General features: G+C 31.3%; 2 protein-coding genes across 4 annotated transcripts; one reads left to right on the forward strand and one right to left on the reverse strand.

Moving 5' to 3' along the window:
- The first annotated feature begins 453 nt into the window (after positions 1–453).
- On the forward strand, positions 454–7,246 carry LOC130935008 (protein DA1-like). 2 transcript variants are annotated; one of them, XM_057864540.1, is made up of 12 exons: positions 454–1,170; positions 1,755–1,916; positions 2,045–2,135; positions 2,654–2,810; positions 3,406–3,541; positions 3,661–3,744; positions 5,342–5,461; positions 5,544–5,756; positions 5,866–5,928; positions 6,022–6,140; positions 6,407–6,465; positions 6,628–7,246. In XM_057864540.1, exons 2-12 carry the CDS (start codon positions 1,797–1,799, stop codon positions 6,918–6,920), a joined length of 1,455 nt encoding a protein of 484 aa, XP_057720523.1. In that variant the 5' UTR covers positions 454–1,170; positions 1,755–1,796; the 3' UTR covers positions 6,921–7,246. The 2 variants fall into 2 exon arrangements, with proteins under 2 accessions (XP_057720523.1, XP_057720524.1); XM_057864541.1 differs by having other exon boundaries at positions 3,421–3,541.
- Positions 7,197–10,009, reverse strand: LOC130935007 (protein LYK5-like). Of its 2 annotated transcripts, none has more exons than XM_057864539.1 (3): positions 9,928–10,009; positions 8,822–9,446; positions 7,197–8,347 (listed from the first exon to the last, which is right to left on the reverse strand). In XM_057864539.1, exons 1-3 carry the CDS (start codon positions 10,000–10,002, stop codon positions 7,353–7,355), a joined length of 1,695 nt encoding a protein of 564 aa, XP_057720522.1. In that variant the 5' UTR covers positions 10,003–10,009; the 3' UTR covers positions 7,197–7,352. The 2 variants fall into 2 exon arrangements, with proteins under 2 accessions (XP_057720522.1, XP_057720521.1); XM_057864538.1 differs by having other exon boundaries at positions 7,197–8,569.
- Between the last annotated feature and the right edge of the window lie 4,245 nt (positions 10,010–14,254).

Consider the following 14,254-nt stretch of genomic DNA (forward strand, 5'->3'; position numbering starts at 1 on the left):
TAATTTAATATTTATTTTTTAATATACACCTATACCTAACAATAACATAATTGAATTTTATTCAATGAATTAAGATGAATTAAGTTAAAAAATTACTAATATTAATTTAAATAAAATAATTATAAAAATATTAATAATATATTATTTTTTAATTGAAATTATGATAGATTCTTATCCAAAATATAATTAGTTAACGATAAAAATTCAAGTGCAATTAATTTTATATGAAATTAATAAGTGATAACGTTAAATGACAATTTAGTCAAATTTATCAATTCATTTAAAAATTTTTAACTAACTATACCTGAATTTTCACTTTAATTAAAACCTTTAATTGACCAAAACAAATAAAAAGAAAAAGAGAAAATTCAATAAAACCTCTTTTTGTTGTTTCTTTGTTCCTCCTTTCATAAAAGAAACTTTCTGGGATTACCGCGTTTGGGTTTGGGATTATTTTCTTTTTCTGCTTTTGTGTTTTTTGGGTCTTCTCTTCTCATTCTTCTCTTTCTCTTCAATCTCATTCCTTTGAAGAAAGAGAAAGAACAAAGAACCAAGAGGACCCCACACAACACAACACACTTAAACAACATAAACCTTGTTTCTTGTTGAATTTCTTCATAGTCTTTTGTCCCAAATAGTTGAATTTGTCACAACCACTGTTTCCCATACAACATAACACCATAAATTATTATTATTATTAATAAATTAATTAATTAATCAATTTCCAAAACCCTTTTTTTGTCAAACCTTCTTCCTTCCCCCCTTTGGTGTTATCATCAATCTCATCAATTTTTGACCTTTTCTGAAAAATCCCGTGCATTTATTATACTTTCCCCTGTTTCCAATTGTAAAAAGATTATTTTTTTAATTTAAAAATTTGATTTTTTTTTTCCTCTTTGTCAATGATATTGTGGAGTATACGTGTTCCTGTTTCGCGTTTCTGAAATTAAAGGGAAAAAAAAAAATAAAACATATATTTTTTGCTTTGTTCCTTCTCCTTCCTTGTTCCTTCTATTTGCTTTCCCTTAACACATACCAAAACTTGAGTTGAAGTTTCTTAGATCATCATCATCAAGTTTGCAGTTGCTGAAGAGAGAAAAGGAGAAGCAAATTTACATGCTCTAGAATCTTACTTTGATCTTGTTCTCTCTGCTTTTTCTGAAGAAAGAGGTGAGTTTATTTATTGTTTTTTCTTTTTATTATTGAATTATTGCCCCAGGATTTGGATTTTTAATTTTATGTAATCAATTTAATTGGTCTATGGAGCTTGGAAAAAAAAAAACATTTTGTTCTTCTGGGTTCTTTAATTTTGGAGTTATTTACTTAGAGTTGCAATTTGAGTCTCAGTTCTCAAATATGTTTGGTAGTGATTCCTTTTGAACTGTTTTTTTCTAGATGTACCTTTTTTCTCTTTAGCTGCAGCTTCACTTGTTGAAAGTGTGTTTGGTTTGTTTATAGTTTTGCAAACTATGATTTTGATCCATTGCAATTTCTGCCCAAGTCATTGTTTGAGGCTAAAAAGTCAATTTGTTTTTGCTGAAGATGTCGAAATGAATCGAAATCGAGTTTGTCAGTTTGTGCCCTTTAAACTATTTTTTGGAGTATGCAAATTGAAATGCATACATATTATGAGATGGAAATAGTTTCTTTGAATTTCACTTAACCCATGTCTCCAATAGTAGTGGTGTTCCCAAATTCCAATAGTATTGGAGTTTTCGAGTTAATTGAACTATTGTTGGCTGTTTGATTTTCAGGAAGGAATTTGTACCTATTATGAACATATAGCAACTTGAATTATGGGTTGGCTTAGCAAATTTTTTAAAGGCTCCGACCAAAAGATTTCGGAAGGGCATTACCATTCGTATTATAACGGGGATGCGGATTCTTACTTGCCATCGACTTCTGGTGTAACAAATGTGAGAACTCCTTAACAATTGCTTTTGAATGCATTGGAAAATTTTTGCAAAGTGTTGAAATATGCCATTGTTTCTATTTACTGTTTATCCAACTTTTCAAACATATGTTGATGGGAATTTGGATGCAGGATGTTTGGCCTGAGAATGAGAACGAAGATATAGATCGTGCCATTGCATTATCTCTGGCAGAGCAAAATCATAGAGGAAACCATGTAAATGGTGAGTGATATAACCCCAAACTGTTATTGTATATTTTAAAAGAAAAATAACGCATTTACACCATTGCGTTCCTTTTAGTTGTTTTGTTCAGAGACAGAATAATGCAAATTGGAATGCTCTAAATTAACATAATGTCTATCGCTGTTGTTCTAGTTATTGTTCCTGTATTTCAATTGCCCTATTTTTCATTTTGTAATTATGAGAAATTTGATATCAAATCTGTGATAGTCTATTGAGTGTAGTCTTTGTCAATTACAATGGTAAATTCAGTTGCTATAGAATTGAATAGAACTTATTTAGTCGTAGCTATTTACTATTGTTTTGCTTTTGCAGTTTGTTTACATTGGAAAATTTCTGCTTGTGTTGAACATTAACTGTTACTTTTACATATTTTTGGATCCGGCGCTCTGTCCTTTATAGATGATATATGTTACCTTAACCTTGTAAATTGTGTTTTTTTTTTTTAAAAACCAACTACAATTGAATTTACGTCATGAGTTTTTCTGTCTATTATGTAGACTACAGATCTCAATTAGAAGAAGATGAACAACTTGCCAGAGCTATAGAAGAAAGCCTAAATCTAGAGTCTCCTCCCAAATATGGAAACGAAAACATGTATCAACCCCATCCGGCGGTTCCAATTCCGGTACCAGTGTATTTCCCAATGGGATCAAGGTATGAGTTAGAGGACAGGTCACACAATATTGTACGAATTTGGTATCACCATTTCAACACTTTTTGTTTGGCTACTTAAATGTGCATGCTAAGATTATCAATTTATCATCTAAAATTATCTGTTCACCATTTACCATTTACCATTTACCATTCTGTCATGCTTGATGATTTCGAATTCTCTATTTTGACGTATGTTTTACTCCTTTGTATTCATTAACATATTTTCCCCCATCTATTCTTGTTGGTCCTTATTAGACTACTTATTAACTGGCACTCATATTCCTCGTTATGGATATTGTTGGGAGGAACAGGAGGATGTAACTGAACTAGGATGTAGCATAATACATTGGTATTCTCATTTATCAAATAATCTATATATATATGCATAGTGATCTTCATCTTTAGTATCCTCTTCAAATATATTGTACCATATATACCATAAAGTTACTGTAATTGATTGATAACCGCACGTATAGTTCAATTAGCAAACAAATAACACAGATCCCAATGACTTAAATTTTTCGCCTGCAAAATATATCATAATTTGTTGGTTTGAAAACTTCGCATCATGCAGAAATATTTGAATGTTTTTTAGTTTTTTGCATAATAGGATTTGTGCCGGCTGCCATACTGAGATTGGTTATGGACGATATCTAAATTGTTTGAATGCTTTCTGGCATCCTGAATGCTTCCGCTGTCATGCTTGCAACCTACCGATCTCTGATTATGAGGTGCCTGAATTTACATTTACCTCCCAAAATGCTGTTCTTTATTTCATTTTTCCATTAATGGGTTTTTCTTGCATGGCTACGGATTTGTTGTTTTTACACATGCATTCTTGCTTTTGTAGTTCTCCACGTCGGGAAATTACCCTTACCATAAATCATGCTATAAGGAAAGCTACCATCCAAAATGTGACGTCTGCAAGCATTTCGTGAGTACAAATTTTATGTTCTTGTTTATTGTAAATTTGTAATTGATACCCAAAAAAGGACAGCCTGGTGTACAAGCATCCCACGTTAATGCAGGGTCCGGGTAAGGACAGCATCCAAAGGATGTAATGTACTCAGCTTAATCTGATATATATATTTTTTTTGGTGAATGAACGGGTCTTTTGCCCAAAGACTACACTACAGAGATAAAGCGGGGTAACTGAACCCTTCTAACATCATCAGACAGAACATTCCTCAATTCAACACATGGTTGATCCAAAAAACTGAATCCCAACCTCAAGCTTAAGCTCTTTCTTGCTAGGAGGTCTGCTCCTCTGTTTCCTTCCCTGAAGGAGAGTAAATTTCATTCTCCAATCCCTACTCCTCATCCGGTGTAATCTAATAATAGGATCAGGGTGTTGTGAGCATTTCTCTGGCTTCTGTAAAATCGCTAGGGCTGCTCTAAAATCTGTTTCTATAATTGCCTTTCTAAAGCCCAAGTCCCAAGTCACCTCAAGACCTTTCAAAATGCCCCATAATTCCGCTTGATAAGCGGTTGTGACTCCCCATCGCATACCCAGCAATCCATCTTCCATGCTCATCTCTAAGCATCCCTCTGCAACCCGCCGCACCCAAGATTGCCCGCCGAAGCTCCATCCGAGTCGTCTTTAACCCACCCCGGGGAAGGAGGCTTCCATTTTATGTGAGCCTCAATTCTATCTGGGGGGTGTCTAATGAGAGATTCCTTCTTGAAGGCCTCTTTGATATTTTGAACGTAGGGGATTATGAAATCCTTTGCATCTTATAAGGTGGGGAGAACAAGAAATTCAATCCTCTTTGTTTCTACCAATGTGTGATGAGGTTCAATCTTACCCAAAGATCAAAGGGAGCTCTAAAGAAATTGTTTAGATGTTGAGGGAGGATAAGGCTTGACCAAATCCTGGCTGCTACCTGGCAGTCTCTCATCACATGTAGCAGCGTTTCCTGCTGTCCAAGACAGCGGTGGCAGTCCGAGCTAGCTCCAAAAAATCTAGCTCTTCTACACGCAGTCACAAGCCTTTTATGCACCATAATCCACATGAAGCACTTTGATTCCTTGAGGACCCTTCCATTTCCAAATGATGTTCCAAGTTTGGTCTTCATTTAAATTTTCATTAGATAAGAGCTTGTAGGTACTCACTATGTCAAGATTTCCCTCCTTCAAATGTTTCCACAAGATTCTGTCTTCACCCCACGGCTTGAACCCGTGACCTTGAGGTCACACGGAGACAACTTGACCGTTGCTCCAAAGCTCCCCTTCATTGTAATTGACACCCAAAAGGCCAAAAAGTATAAAGTTTCTTTTCCATTTACCATGTAATATGTAAAAAATGGATGAGAAGAGTGGAAAGATGTTTTGTTATCAAAGTTTGTGCATCGTGTTCTTGATGGTATAGGACTAAAGCCGATGTCGTTTGTGAGATCATGATGTTTTTATAGCTTCTCAAGTGTTGGCATTAATTAAGTATATGTTACTCAATTTTCACCCGAATTTAGTAATTTACACCTTATACCTCATTGCGGTAGCTGTTAATTTCGGTAATATATATCTTTTGACAGATTCCAACAAACCCTGCTGGTCTTATTGAATATAGGGCACATCCATTCTGGGTCCAAAAATATTGCCCTTCTCATGAACACGATAACACTCCAAGATGTTGCAGCTGTGAGCGAATGGAGGTTAGTATGAATGAAATTTTTTTATCATGAATGAACTTTTATTTTGAACAGTGTCATTAAAATTTTCTATCTTCGTACGCAGCCACGAGAGACTGGATATATCGGTCTTAATGATGGCCGGAAGCTTTGCTTAGAGTGCCTCGACTCTGCTATCATGGATACAAGCGAATGCCAACCGCTTTATGCTGATATACAAAGATTTTATGAAAGCTTAGACATGAAATTGGAGCAGCAAATTCCACTTCTCTTGGTTGAAAGACAAGCCTTGAATGAAGCAAGAGAGGGGGAGAAGCATGTAAGTGAAAATGCATTTTCACCTATTCATAGTAATTATATTATAATATCTGATAAATTTGATCTTAAATGTTTTAGTTTTCATCCTGCTTATTCGTTATCTTGGCCAGGGTCACTATCACATGCCGGAAACTCGGGGACTCTGCCTTTCGGAAGAGCAGACGATCAGCAGCGTAAGATTTCTTTTTATATTTTCGGCTTTAGTGACGTTTCCTTCTCTCTTGTCCGTGCTATTAAATGATACATTGCATTTGAACTTTAATCAGATCTCGAGACGACCGAGACTTGGGGCAGGAAATAGAGCGGTCGACATGAGAACACAATCATACAAATTGACCAGACGTTGCGATGTGACGGCAATTCTCATTTTATTTGGACTTCCAAGGTAATAAGTCAATGCTTTTACAAATTCCAGAGTCACAAAGCTCAATGCTTATGAGTACATAAATCTAAGTTAACAAATCTAGCTCTGCAAGGGAAAAATTCATCAGTGTATTTTTCTTCTGCCTTTGTGTCTGCTAGTTTGCTCATGGTATTTTTCTTCATATTCTTGTTATTGGATTTATATGTTTGCATATTCCTGTTTCCTCATCTTGTGGTTGGATGAATCATGATTCTATTTATGAATACAATTCGTTTTTATCTTTTCAGATTGCTTACTGGATCGATCCTAGCTCACGAGATGATGCATGCATGGCTGCGGCTTAAAGGTACTATTTCACCTAGAAATTCTTTGAATGTGGAGTATCATGTGAACTTTGTTATCCATTTTGGAGTTTAGGCTTTAAGATTTAAGGAATTTAATCATACATTTCAATATCTGTCATCAAATCGATGTACTTCGTTCTAAGCTATCTGCTCTGTTTGTGAAGGCTACCGAACCCTAAGTCAAAACGTCGAAGAAGGTATATGTCAGGTTATGGCATACATGTGGTTGCATTCTGAGCTCACTTCGGCGTCAGCCTCATCCTCATCTTCAACATCTAGAAAAGGGAAAAGACCCCCTTTTGAGATGAAGCTCGGCGAGTTCTTCAAGCACCAGATTGAATCCGACATCTCGCCAGTTTACGGAGACGGGTTTAGGGCAGGTCACCAAGCAGTGCAGAAGTATGGTCTTCAGAAGACCCTAAACCATATATGGATGACTGGTACTTTTCCATTTTGAAAAGCATTGAGAAAAAACCCTCCCACTTTTTGTTTTTACACATTGTTTTTTTCCCCTCATTCTTTTCTGGAGATAAAAAGGTTCCTTAGGGCATTAGATTTGGCAAACTCATGATTTTTTTGTACTTGTAATTAAAATGGATACCATTTTGGATGCATTGATTACATTCATATAATTTTTTGCAACATAATAGTACTTTTGTAGCAAAAGAAGAAAAAGTGAAAAACAATGGGGAGAAGAGAACACTTTCATAGCAAAGGTGTAGTCTTAGGGTACTAGAGAGGTCCATTTTTATTAAGTAATTCTGTGATAATATATAAAATTGATACAATGATTGTGAAATTTGAAATATCCTATAATAACTACAAAGAGAAAAAAACAAATTGTACATTCAACCTTATTATATGTAGACATAAATTCTGCACACATTTATTAACATTTCAACATGACAATTTTCTCACTCCAACAATTATTATGGGACTCAGAAAGTGTTTTCCACAAGGTAGAGACCACCTCTGACATGTTTGGTCTACTTTCTGATTCTTGATTCAAGCAAGCTAAACTTAGCTTAATTAGCATCAAAGCACTTCTTCTCTCAATGTTTCCAATGAGCCTTGGATCAAAGAACAAACTCAACTTCTCTTCTTCTTCATGTTCCTTACCAATGAGATTATTCATCATGATCCTAGAAACCATTATTATTCCTTCTCTTGATAAACCATGCAGTGTAACACATTCTTTGCCAGTGATCAATTCCAAAAGTACCACTCCAAAGGCATAAACATCATCTGAAGTGTGAGAAGAACTTGAACTTTTTATCATTCTCTTTTCTAATAATTCTTCTGCTAGAGAAAAATTTGCTATCTTTGCCCTTAGATCTTTGTTTAGAAGAATGTTTCCAGTGTTAATATCATTGTGAACATAACAAGGATATGTGAAGTTGTGAAGATATTGAAGTCCATTTGCAATATCCAAAGCAATTTGAATCCTCTTTGACCAACTTTTATGCAAAAATGAGTTTTCTTCACTTCTAAGCCATTCTCTTAAGGATCCACTTTCCATGAATTCAAACACAAGATAGAACAAATCTTCATTTTCACAATACCCTTGAAGCTTGATCAAGTTGAAATGGTTGATTCTTCTAAGCAAATTTATTTCCTTTGAAGCATACCCTTTACTTATTCTTCTTTTGACAGCAAAACTTTCCCTTTTGTTACCGAATTCGCCGTGAAATACAGAACCTTTGATTCTGTTCCTTGAACTGAAATTTTCGGTGGCATCCTTGATTTCCTCGAATTTATACAATTTAGAATAGTTCACATCAATGCTCGCCATTTCCACGCGGATATCTTCTGAAATCGCATGATTTTTGTTATGGATTTCGCCTGCCTTGATGAATCTTTCTGATATATTTCCTATAAAAAACACTAGAGATAACATGATGCTCAGAATCGATATAGCAGCAAGAACTATATTGATTATTACTAGTTTCTTTAACTCGATCCCTTTGGAACCGGTTTTGGCATGTGGTGAAGTAGAATCATATGGTGGATCATTGGCAACTATGATTGTTGATGAACTCAGTGGTTCACTTGGCAAAGGAATCAGAAGAGTTGTGAATGGAAAAATTGTAGTTTCCATGGAAATACCTATATATGTTGCACCAATATGAACACAAATATTAAATATCATAAGATATGATATGTGAATATGACAATTCCATTGAAATATAAAATACTTAAAAGAAACTATCATCACAAGTAAGCTAAAAGACAGAGTAGTGATTGAAATGAACCAATATCTTTGATGTAGTATTTGGAGATTATAAAATTAAGAATAGATTGATAGATTTATAAATCAATTATTATGATTAGAATATATTAAAAAGTTTTTAGAATTACCATTGGCTTCAAGAAGATTATGTACTGTTGCATTGAATCTTGATGCAATGCTAGAAATGGTGTCACCCCAATTCACAGAATAAGTCATCAAATACTTGGTGCCATTTCTTTCTTGATTCCATGTTGGACAAGCACACCTTAATGGAACATTCAACTCCATGCCGGCGCGCAAATCGAGCTCCGGGTAAGGATTGAACCTCTTTAGGGAATCACAAGTTGTTAAGCCTTGGAAAGTTTCATTTGCAACATTGAAATATGTTGTTTCTGGCAACATTGCACCCAAAACATGTTTGGTTTTGGATTGGTAATAGTAATACTTGGTGTCCTTCATTGAAGAACAAGAGCATTTCAAAGGGACAATAACCTCTTTACCAATTTGGAACATTGTGTGTGAAGTAGTGACATCATTGATTCTAGCAAGGTCTATTGGGTTTGAAGAAGTGAGGTTGGAGATTGTGGTGATGGTGTTGTAAGGAGGTTGGGATTTGAAGATTAAGAATGCCATGCATGATGATGATTTCTTGATGCCATTGTTATTGCATGTGTAGAGGAATGATGGTGAAGGTCCCTTTTTGTCATCATTGTTGCATCTTAGTATTGAGTTTCCTGAGTAGTTTTGTTGTGCCTAATTGCCATTTCAAGAAACAAAGAAAGCTTAATTAGTTTGTTAATTAAGATTAGTAGTTCAAAACTTCTTGAGAAAGAAAGAAAGAATTTGAAAAGTTCAATGCTAGTTGTAATTAGCCGATCTCACCTAGTGAGATAAGACTTTGTTATTGTTATTATTATATTCATATAATTATATCAAAAAGTAATTGTAATTAGTTAGTGATAGCTAAAATAGGACAAAGGGGGATAATAAGTGAATTTCAAAAAAAAAGAAAAGTTTCTTATATTATAAATCTTATCTACACTGATATCTAGTTAAGAGTTATATATTTATAAATAAAATTATTTTCTTAAAAAAATAAACGATGTAAAAATTATATGTTTGCTCACATTGTAACACATAATTAAATATCAGCATATAAACAAAATAAATATAGTAATTACCCCCTAAAAGAAAAAAAGAAGAAGAGATAATTGCCTTAAAAATAATCACTTACCGAGCATAGTCTGAGTGAGAGGAAAATGATTAGATACACAAGATGTTTCATTGATGAAAAATTAAGTGAGAACATTTAAGTGTATGAAAATTGAAGATATTTGATGCCTCACTTGCACTTTTATAGTAGAATAATAAGTGATACAATGTGAGGGAATTTAATTTATTTTAAACAAAAAATATCAAAGAGACAAAGACGAAGTTTACAATGTTGTAATTTGTCGACTATTTCATAGCTCAGGCCTCAGGGTACTATAAACTTTTATCAAAAATATTTTTCGTACACTAAAATCATTTACTAATGTATTTATATATAAATATATGTATAATTTAATTTTTTTAATATATATTTATATTCTAATATATATTTTATACTATTGACTACTTTAATAATTCCACTTTTATTGAGAAAACAGTTGGCAATTAAATTCTGGCCATTTAGCTGATTTTGAAGATGTATTATTAGTTTATTACACAGTTTTAGACTTTGGTTACATCTAAAAGCATATGCACTTATTATGATTTATTTGTTTTCTTTTCTATTTATGTTTTTATTAAAAAGAAATTGTAGTGGAGGAAGAATTTCTTAGTTACATATACTAAAGGTTGATTTTGAAATATATATTATTATTCTTTAAATCTAAGTGCACATTAAAATTAGACAAATTACAATGGGAAGAGCCCATAGAATATATATCAAAGTCCAATGCAAATAATTTAAGAGAGTAAAAGGAGATAAACCCTAAGAAGTTCTTAATATTTTTTTTAATTCATGAAAATCAAGGAACCTACTGCAAAGTACAAAAAATTCAGCTAAAATATCTCCAAGACACTTGGAGGGGAAAAAATAAAAAATATCTCACCTTCAAGTATATATATTGGAAGATATCTAATATCTAAAGTATATTTTGGATTATTTACAATCGATTGTTTTTTCTTTTTTTTATTTTATATTTTTTTCATTAGAAGGTTTCTTTTGGACAGAAGAGGGTGGTCTTTCTAACTGCTAAATTAGATCAAAAAAAAATAACAACAACAACAATGATAAAATATTTTTTTTCCCTTGATGTGATGAAAGACTTTTGAAAAAGTCCAATCTCAGACTTTTAGTAAAAAAAAAAAAAGGCTGAATATTTAGCAAATAGATCCAAGAAATAAATAAATAAATGTGTAGCTTCCATCATTTAGAAATAATTTATATATGTCCCAAAATTTAGATTGGGTATAAATAATAATATGATGTAACTTTTTCAATTTTTTTTTTAATAGCAAGTATCTAAGCTAGTTTAATTTAATTTAAAAGACTTCTGGCTGTTTGTTGTTTACAAGTTTATATAAGTGTGAACGATAATCTCAAATCGAAAAGATCATAAAAAGAAGTAAAGAGTTTATAACTTAAAAAATTTGATACATGTTAATTGCAGCATCACTATGCTTTTTTCCTTTTTGTTAAGGGGTTTTATGTAATTTTTTCATAGAAGAAATTAAAGAAGGAACAACTAAGTAAAGTTTTGTCAGTTTAATTCTGAGAAAACCTGTTGTTGATAATTATAAGTGAAGAGCTCTTAATAAAAATTTATTTATTTATTTCACAAAAGATCTTCTATGACTAATATACCACTTTTAGATAATCTTAAAATTAATCCATCCTACAATTAATTATACGATTTTATTTTTATAGTCTTTAAAGTTGTATTTGTTTTTGGAAACAAGACAAGACAAGATACTGAAAACAAAATACAAAAGATAGATACACAAAATTTTGTGTTATTATATTTTTTTGGTGATAAACTAAAATAAATTATAAAAATCTAATTTATTCTTTTTTTCATTTAAAAATTTTGAAAAGAAAAATGTAATAATAAAAAATATAATTATAAAAAATTAATAAAATTAATAAAAATAATAAAAATAATAAAAAATAAATCGTGTTCTTTGTTATTGTCTCTGTGTCAGTATGAACACAAAATACACTAATTCAATATTTTTAGACACAATGTCTCTGTTCATATCTCATCAATCAAACAAGATTTTGTATCTTTATATCATTGACTTAGTATCCTGTCTCTATAAATAAAATGTAGTCTAAAAGATGACAATTAACATTTTTTTGTTTTTATTTTTTTCTTATAAAAATTATTCTATGACTGTCACTTTAAACCAAAATTAGTTGTTCTTTGGTGGAATACAGTAATTAAATTTTGTAATTATCATGAAACGATGTTGCGTATAGAATATGCAAATTATTGAATGTGTTTATAGTGTTTTGAGGAAAGCTCATGGAAGTTTGGAATTAAAAAGGACATCATTAATTATCTTTATTAATTCAAAACGAGTTGATTAGAGATGGGATACATACACATGCATGCTAGCACCGGTAAAACAGTTTGATTATGTAATAATAACTTAGATCCATGGTGAAAATGTGCATAGAATACAGAATGTACTCATTGTAAAAAAAATATATATATATTTCCCATAAAATATATATAGATGATTTACATAGCGATGATAATGGGACGGGGCGGAGAAGTCTTCATGTTCCACGTCCTCGCTCCCAAAATTAATTTTCGTCTCCGTCCTATTTTTTGTTATAGAAAAATAATTGTCTTTATCTCCATTCCCTACATTTTTTGTGTTTTTTGCGGGGTCCCATTTTTCATCTCCGTATGTTTAACTAATTATAATAAAAAATATAAAAAATTAAAAAACGAACTACAAAATATTATTACAAACACACAAATATATCTTATCTAAGATTATAAGTCCAAAAATATAACATAGCAAATTATAGTCCATAAAATAAAATCTTGAACAACAGAGTTAGGGTTTTTCAATGAGTAAAATTACTAAAAAAACCCTTATATTAGAAATAAAGTAAATGTGACTAAGTAAGTTCAAACATTCGGAGAATTATCGGAAATAGAATGGGAATTCCCGCTCGGATTTCCGCGCCTGTCTCGAAGAAATTTCGCTCCCCATCTCCATCCTCACAAAAAAAATTTCCTACCATTAGGACCCCATTCGAAATGGTCCCTGCAGGATCCCGCCTCCTGAAAATTTTTGACACCCCTAAATTTACATATCAATATCTTTTTCCTTTAATTTCCCTCTTTTTCTTGGATGGAATATATATCAAATTAAATAGACCACACAACAAAATGACATAGAAATTTCAATATTTCAAAGATTCGGCAGGGAATGAATGCAATAAATTAAAGTATGTCATTTTTAATGAGAAGACAAAGATTTGAGTGATTGTGATAATTAAGAAGATGTTAGCTAGGCATATATATAGAATTATTAGGCCATATAGCACTTGAAAGAGCTGCCAATGAAAATAATTAACTTAATTTGTTATTATTGTCAACATCATATATATAAATTCTCAAATTAAAAAATGTTGTGAAACAGTTTTTAACACCCTTTGATAATTACCAAAATCTGTATAATTTTTTTTAATTGTGTTGGATTTCAAGGTTTCTTTCTATCCCATGTCATTGATGTACAAAGAAGTTGGTGAGATTAAGATTTGTGAAAGTGAGGAAGCACCGAAGAAATGGGACTTTGAAACAAAACAAAGAAACTAAAAAACAAATGTACGGTTGTGTGTGAATAAAAATGTCGTACAAATCATGTTACCCCATTCAGTACTTTACCCTTTAACGCGTCTCTCTTACATTACAATCATTTATATGGATTCTTTTTCTTTTTTTTTTATATGTTTTAAAATATTCGCCTTCACCGAAAAAGAAAAAAACAAAATATTTATAACATTTTAAAATAATTGTTAATCTTAATATCAAGATAATACTATTTATTTAATAATATATATATATATATATATATATATATATATATATATATATCAATCAGCTACCATATATTTGTGATTAAATATATATTTTAATTCATATTTTTTAACTAAATAATTAACTATTAGAATAATAAAATAATAATATCATAATAAATAATTAATTTTTTTTATAATAAAAAATTTTATTTTTATGAAACATCAAATATATATTTTTATACAATAATTTATTGATAATTGATTTTTAATATACATATAATATGATTGTTATTTATTTATGTAATTTATTTAAAGAGATAAATTGCCTTATATGTGAATGAAATATGTAAATTTATTAAGTAGTATAATTATATATGAGTGGTTTAGATGAAAGTTAATAAAATATGGAAAAGTATATGGTACCAATATATTATTTGTTAATTTATTGTCAACAATAATTAATTATTATATTTTAAACACATATATAAGGAGATACATTAAGGAAATACATTTATAAAGACTCCATTAAACACAG

The sequence above is a fragment of the Arachis stenosperma genome, chromosome 6 (genome assembly GCF_014773155.1).
Source record: "Arachis stenosperma cultivar V10309 chromosome 6, arast.V10309.gnm1.PFL2, whole genome shotgun sequence".
In the NCBI taxonomy this organism is placed as follows: Eukaryota; Viridiplantae; Streptophyta; class Magnoliopsida; order Fabales; family Fabaceae; genus Arachis; species Arachis stenosperma.

Bases quoted from the DNA above. Each gene is read 5' to 3' on its own strand.
- LOC130935008 (XM_057864540.1), top strand. From the start codon at position 1,797: ATGGGTTGGCTTAGCAAATTTTTTAAAGGCTCCGACCAAAAGATTTCG. The intron at 1,917-2,044 runs GTGAGAACTCCT...ATTTGGATGCAG, and splicing joins CGACTTCTGGTGTAACAAAT to GATGTTTGGCCTGAGAATGA. The intron at 5,462-5,543 runs GTTAGTATGAAT...CTTCGTACGCAG, and splicing joins GCAGCTGTGAGCGAATGGAG to CCACGAGAGACTGGATATAT.
- LOC130935007 (XM_057864538.1), bottom strand. From the start codon at position 10,002: ATGTTCTCACTTAATTTTTCATCAATGAAACATCTTGTGTATCTAATC. The intron at 9,447-9,927 runs GTAAGTGATTAT...AATGGCAATTAG, and splicing joins TCTCACTCAGACTATGCTCG to GCACAACAAAACTACTCAGG. The intron at 8,570-8,821 runs GTAATTCTAAAA...CAACATATATAG, and splicing joins TAATCTTCTTGAAGCCAATG to GTATTTCCATGGAAACTACA.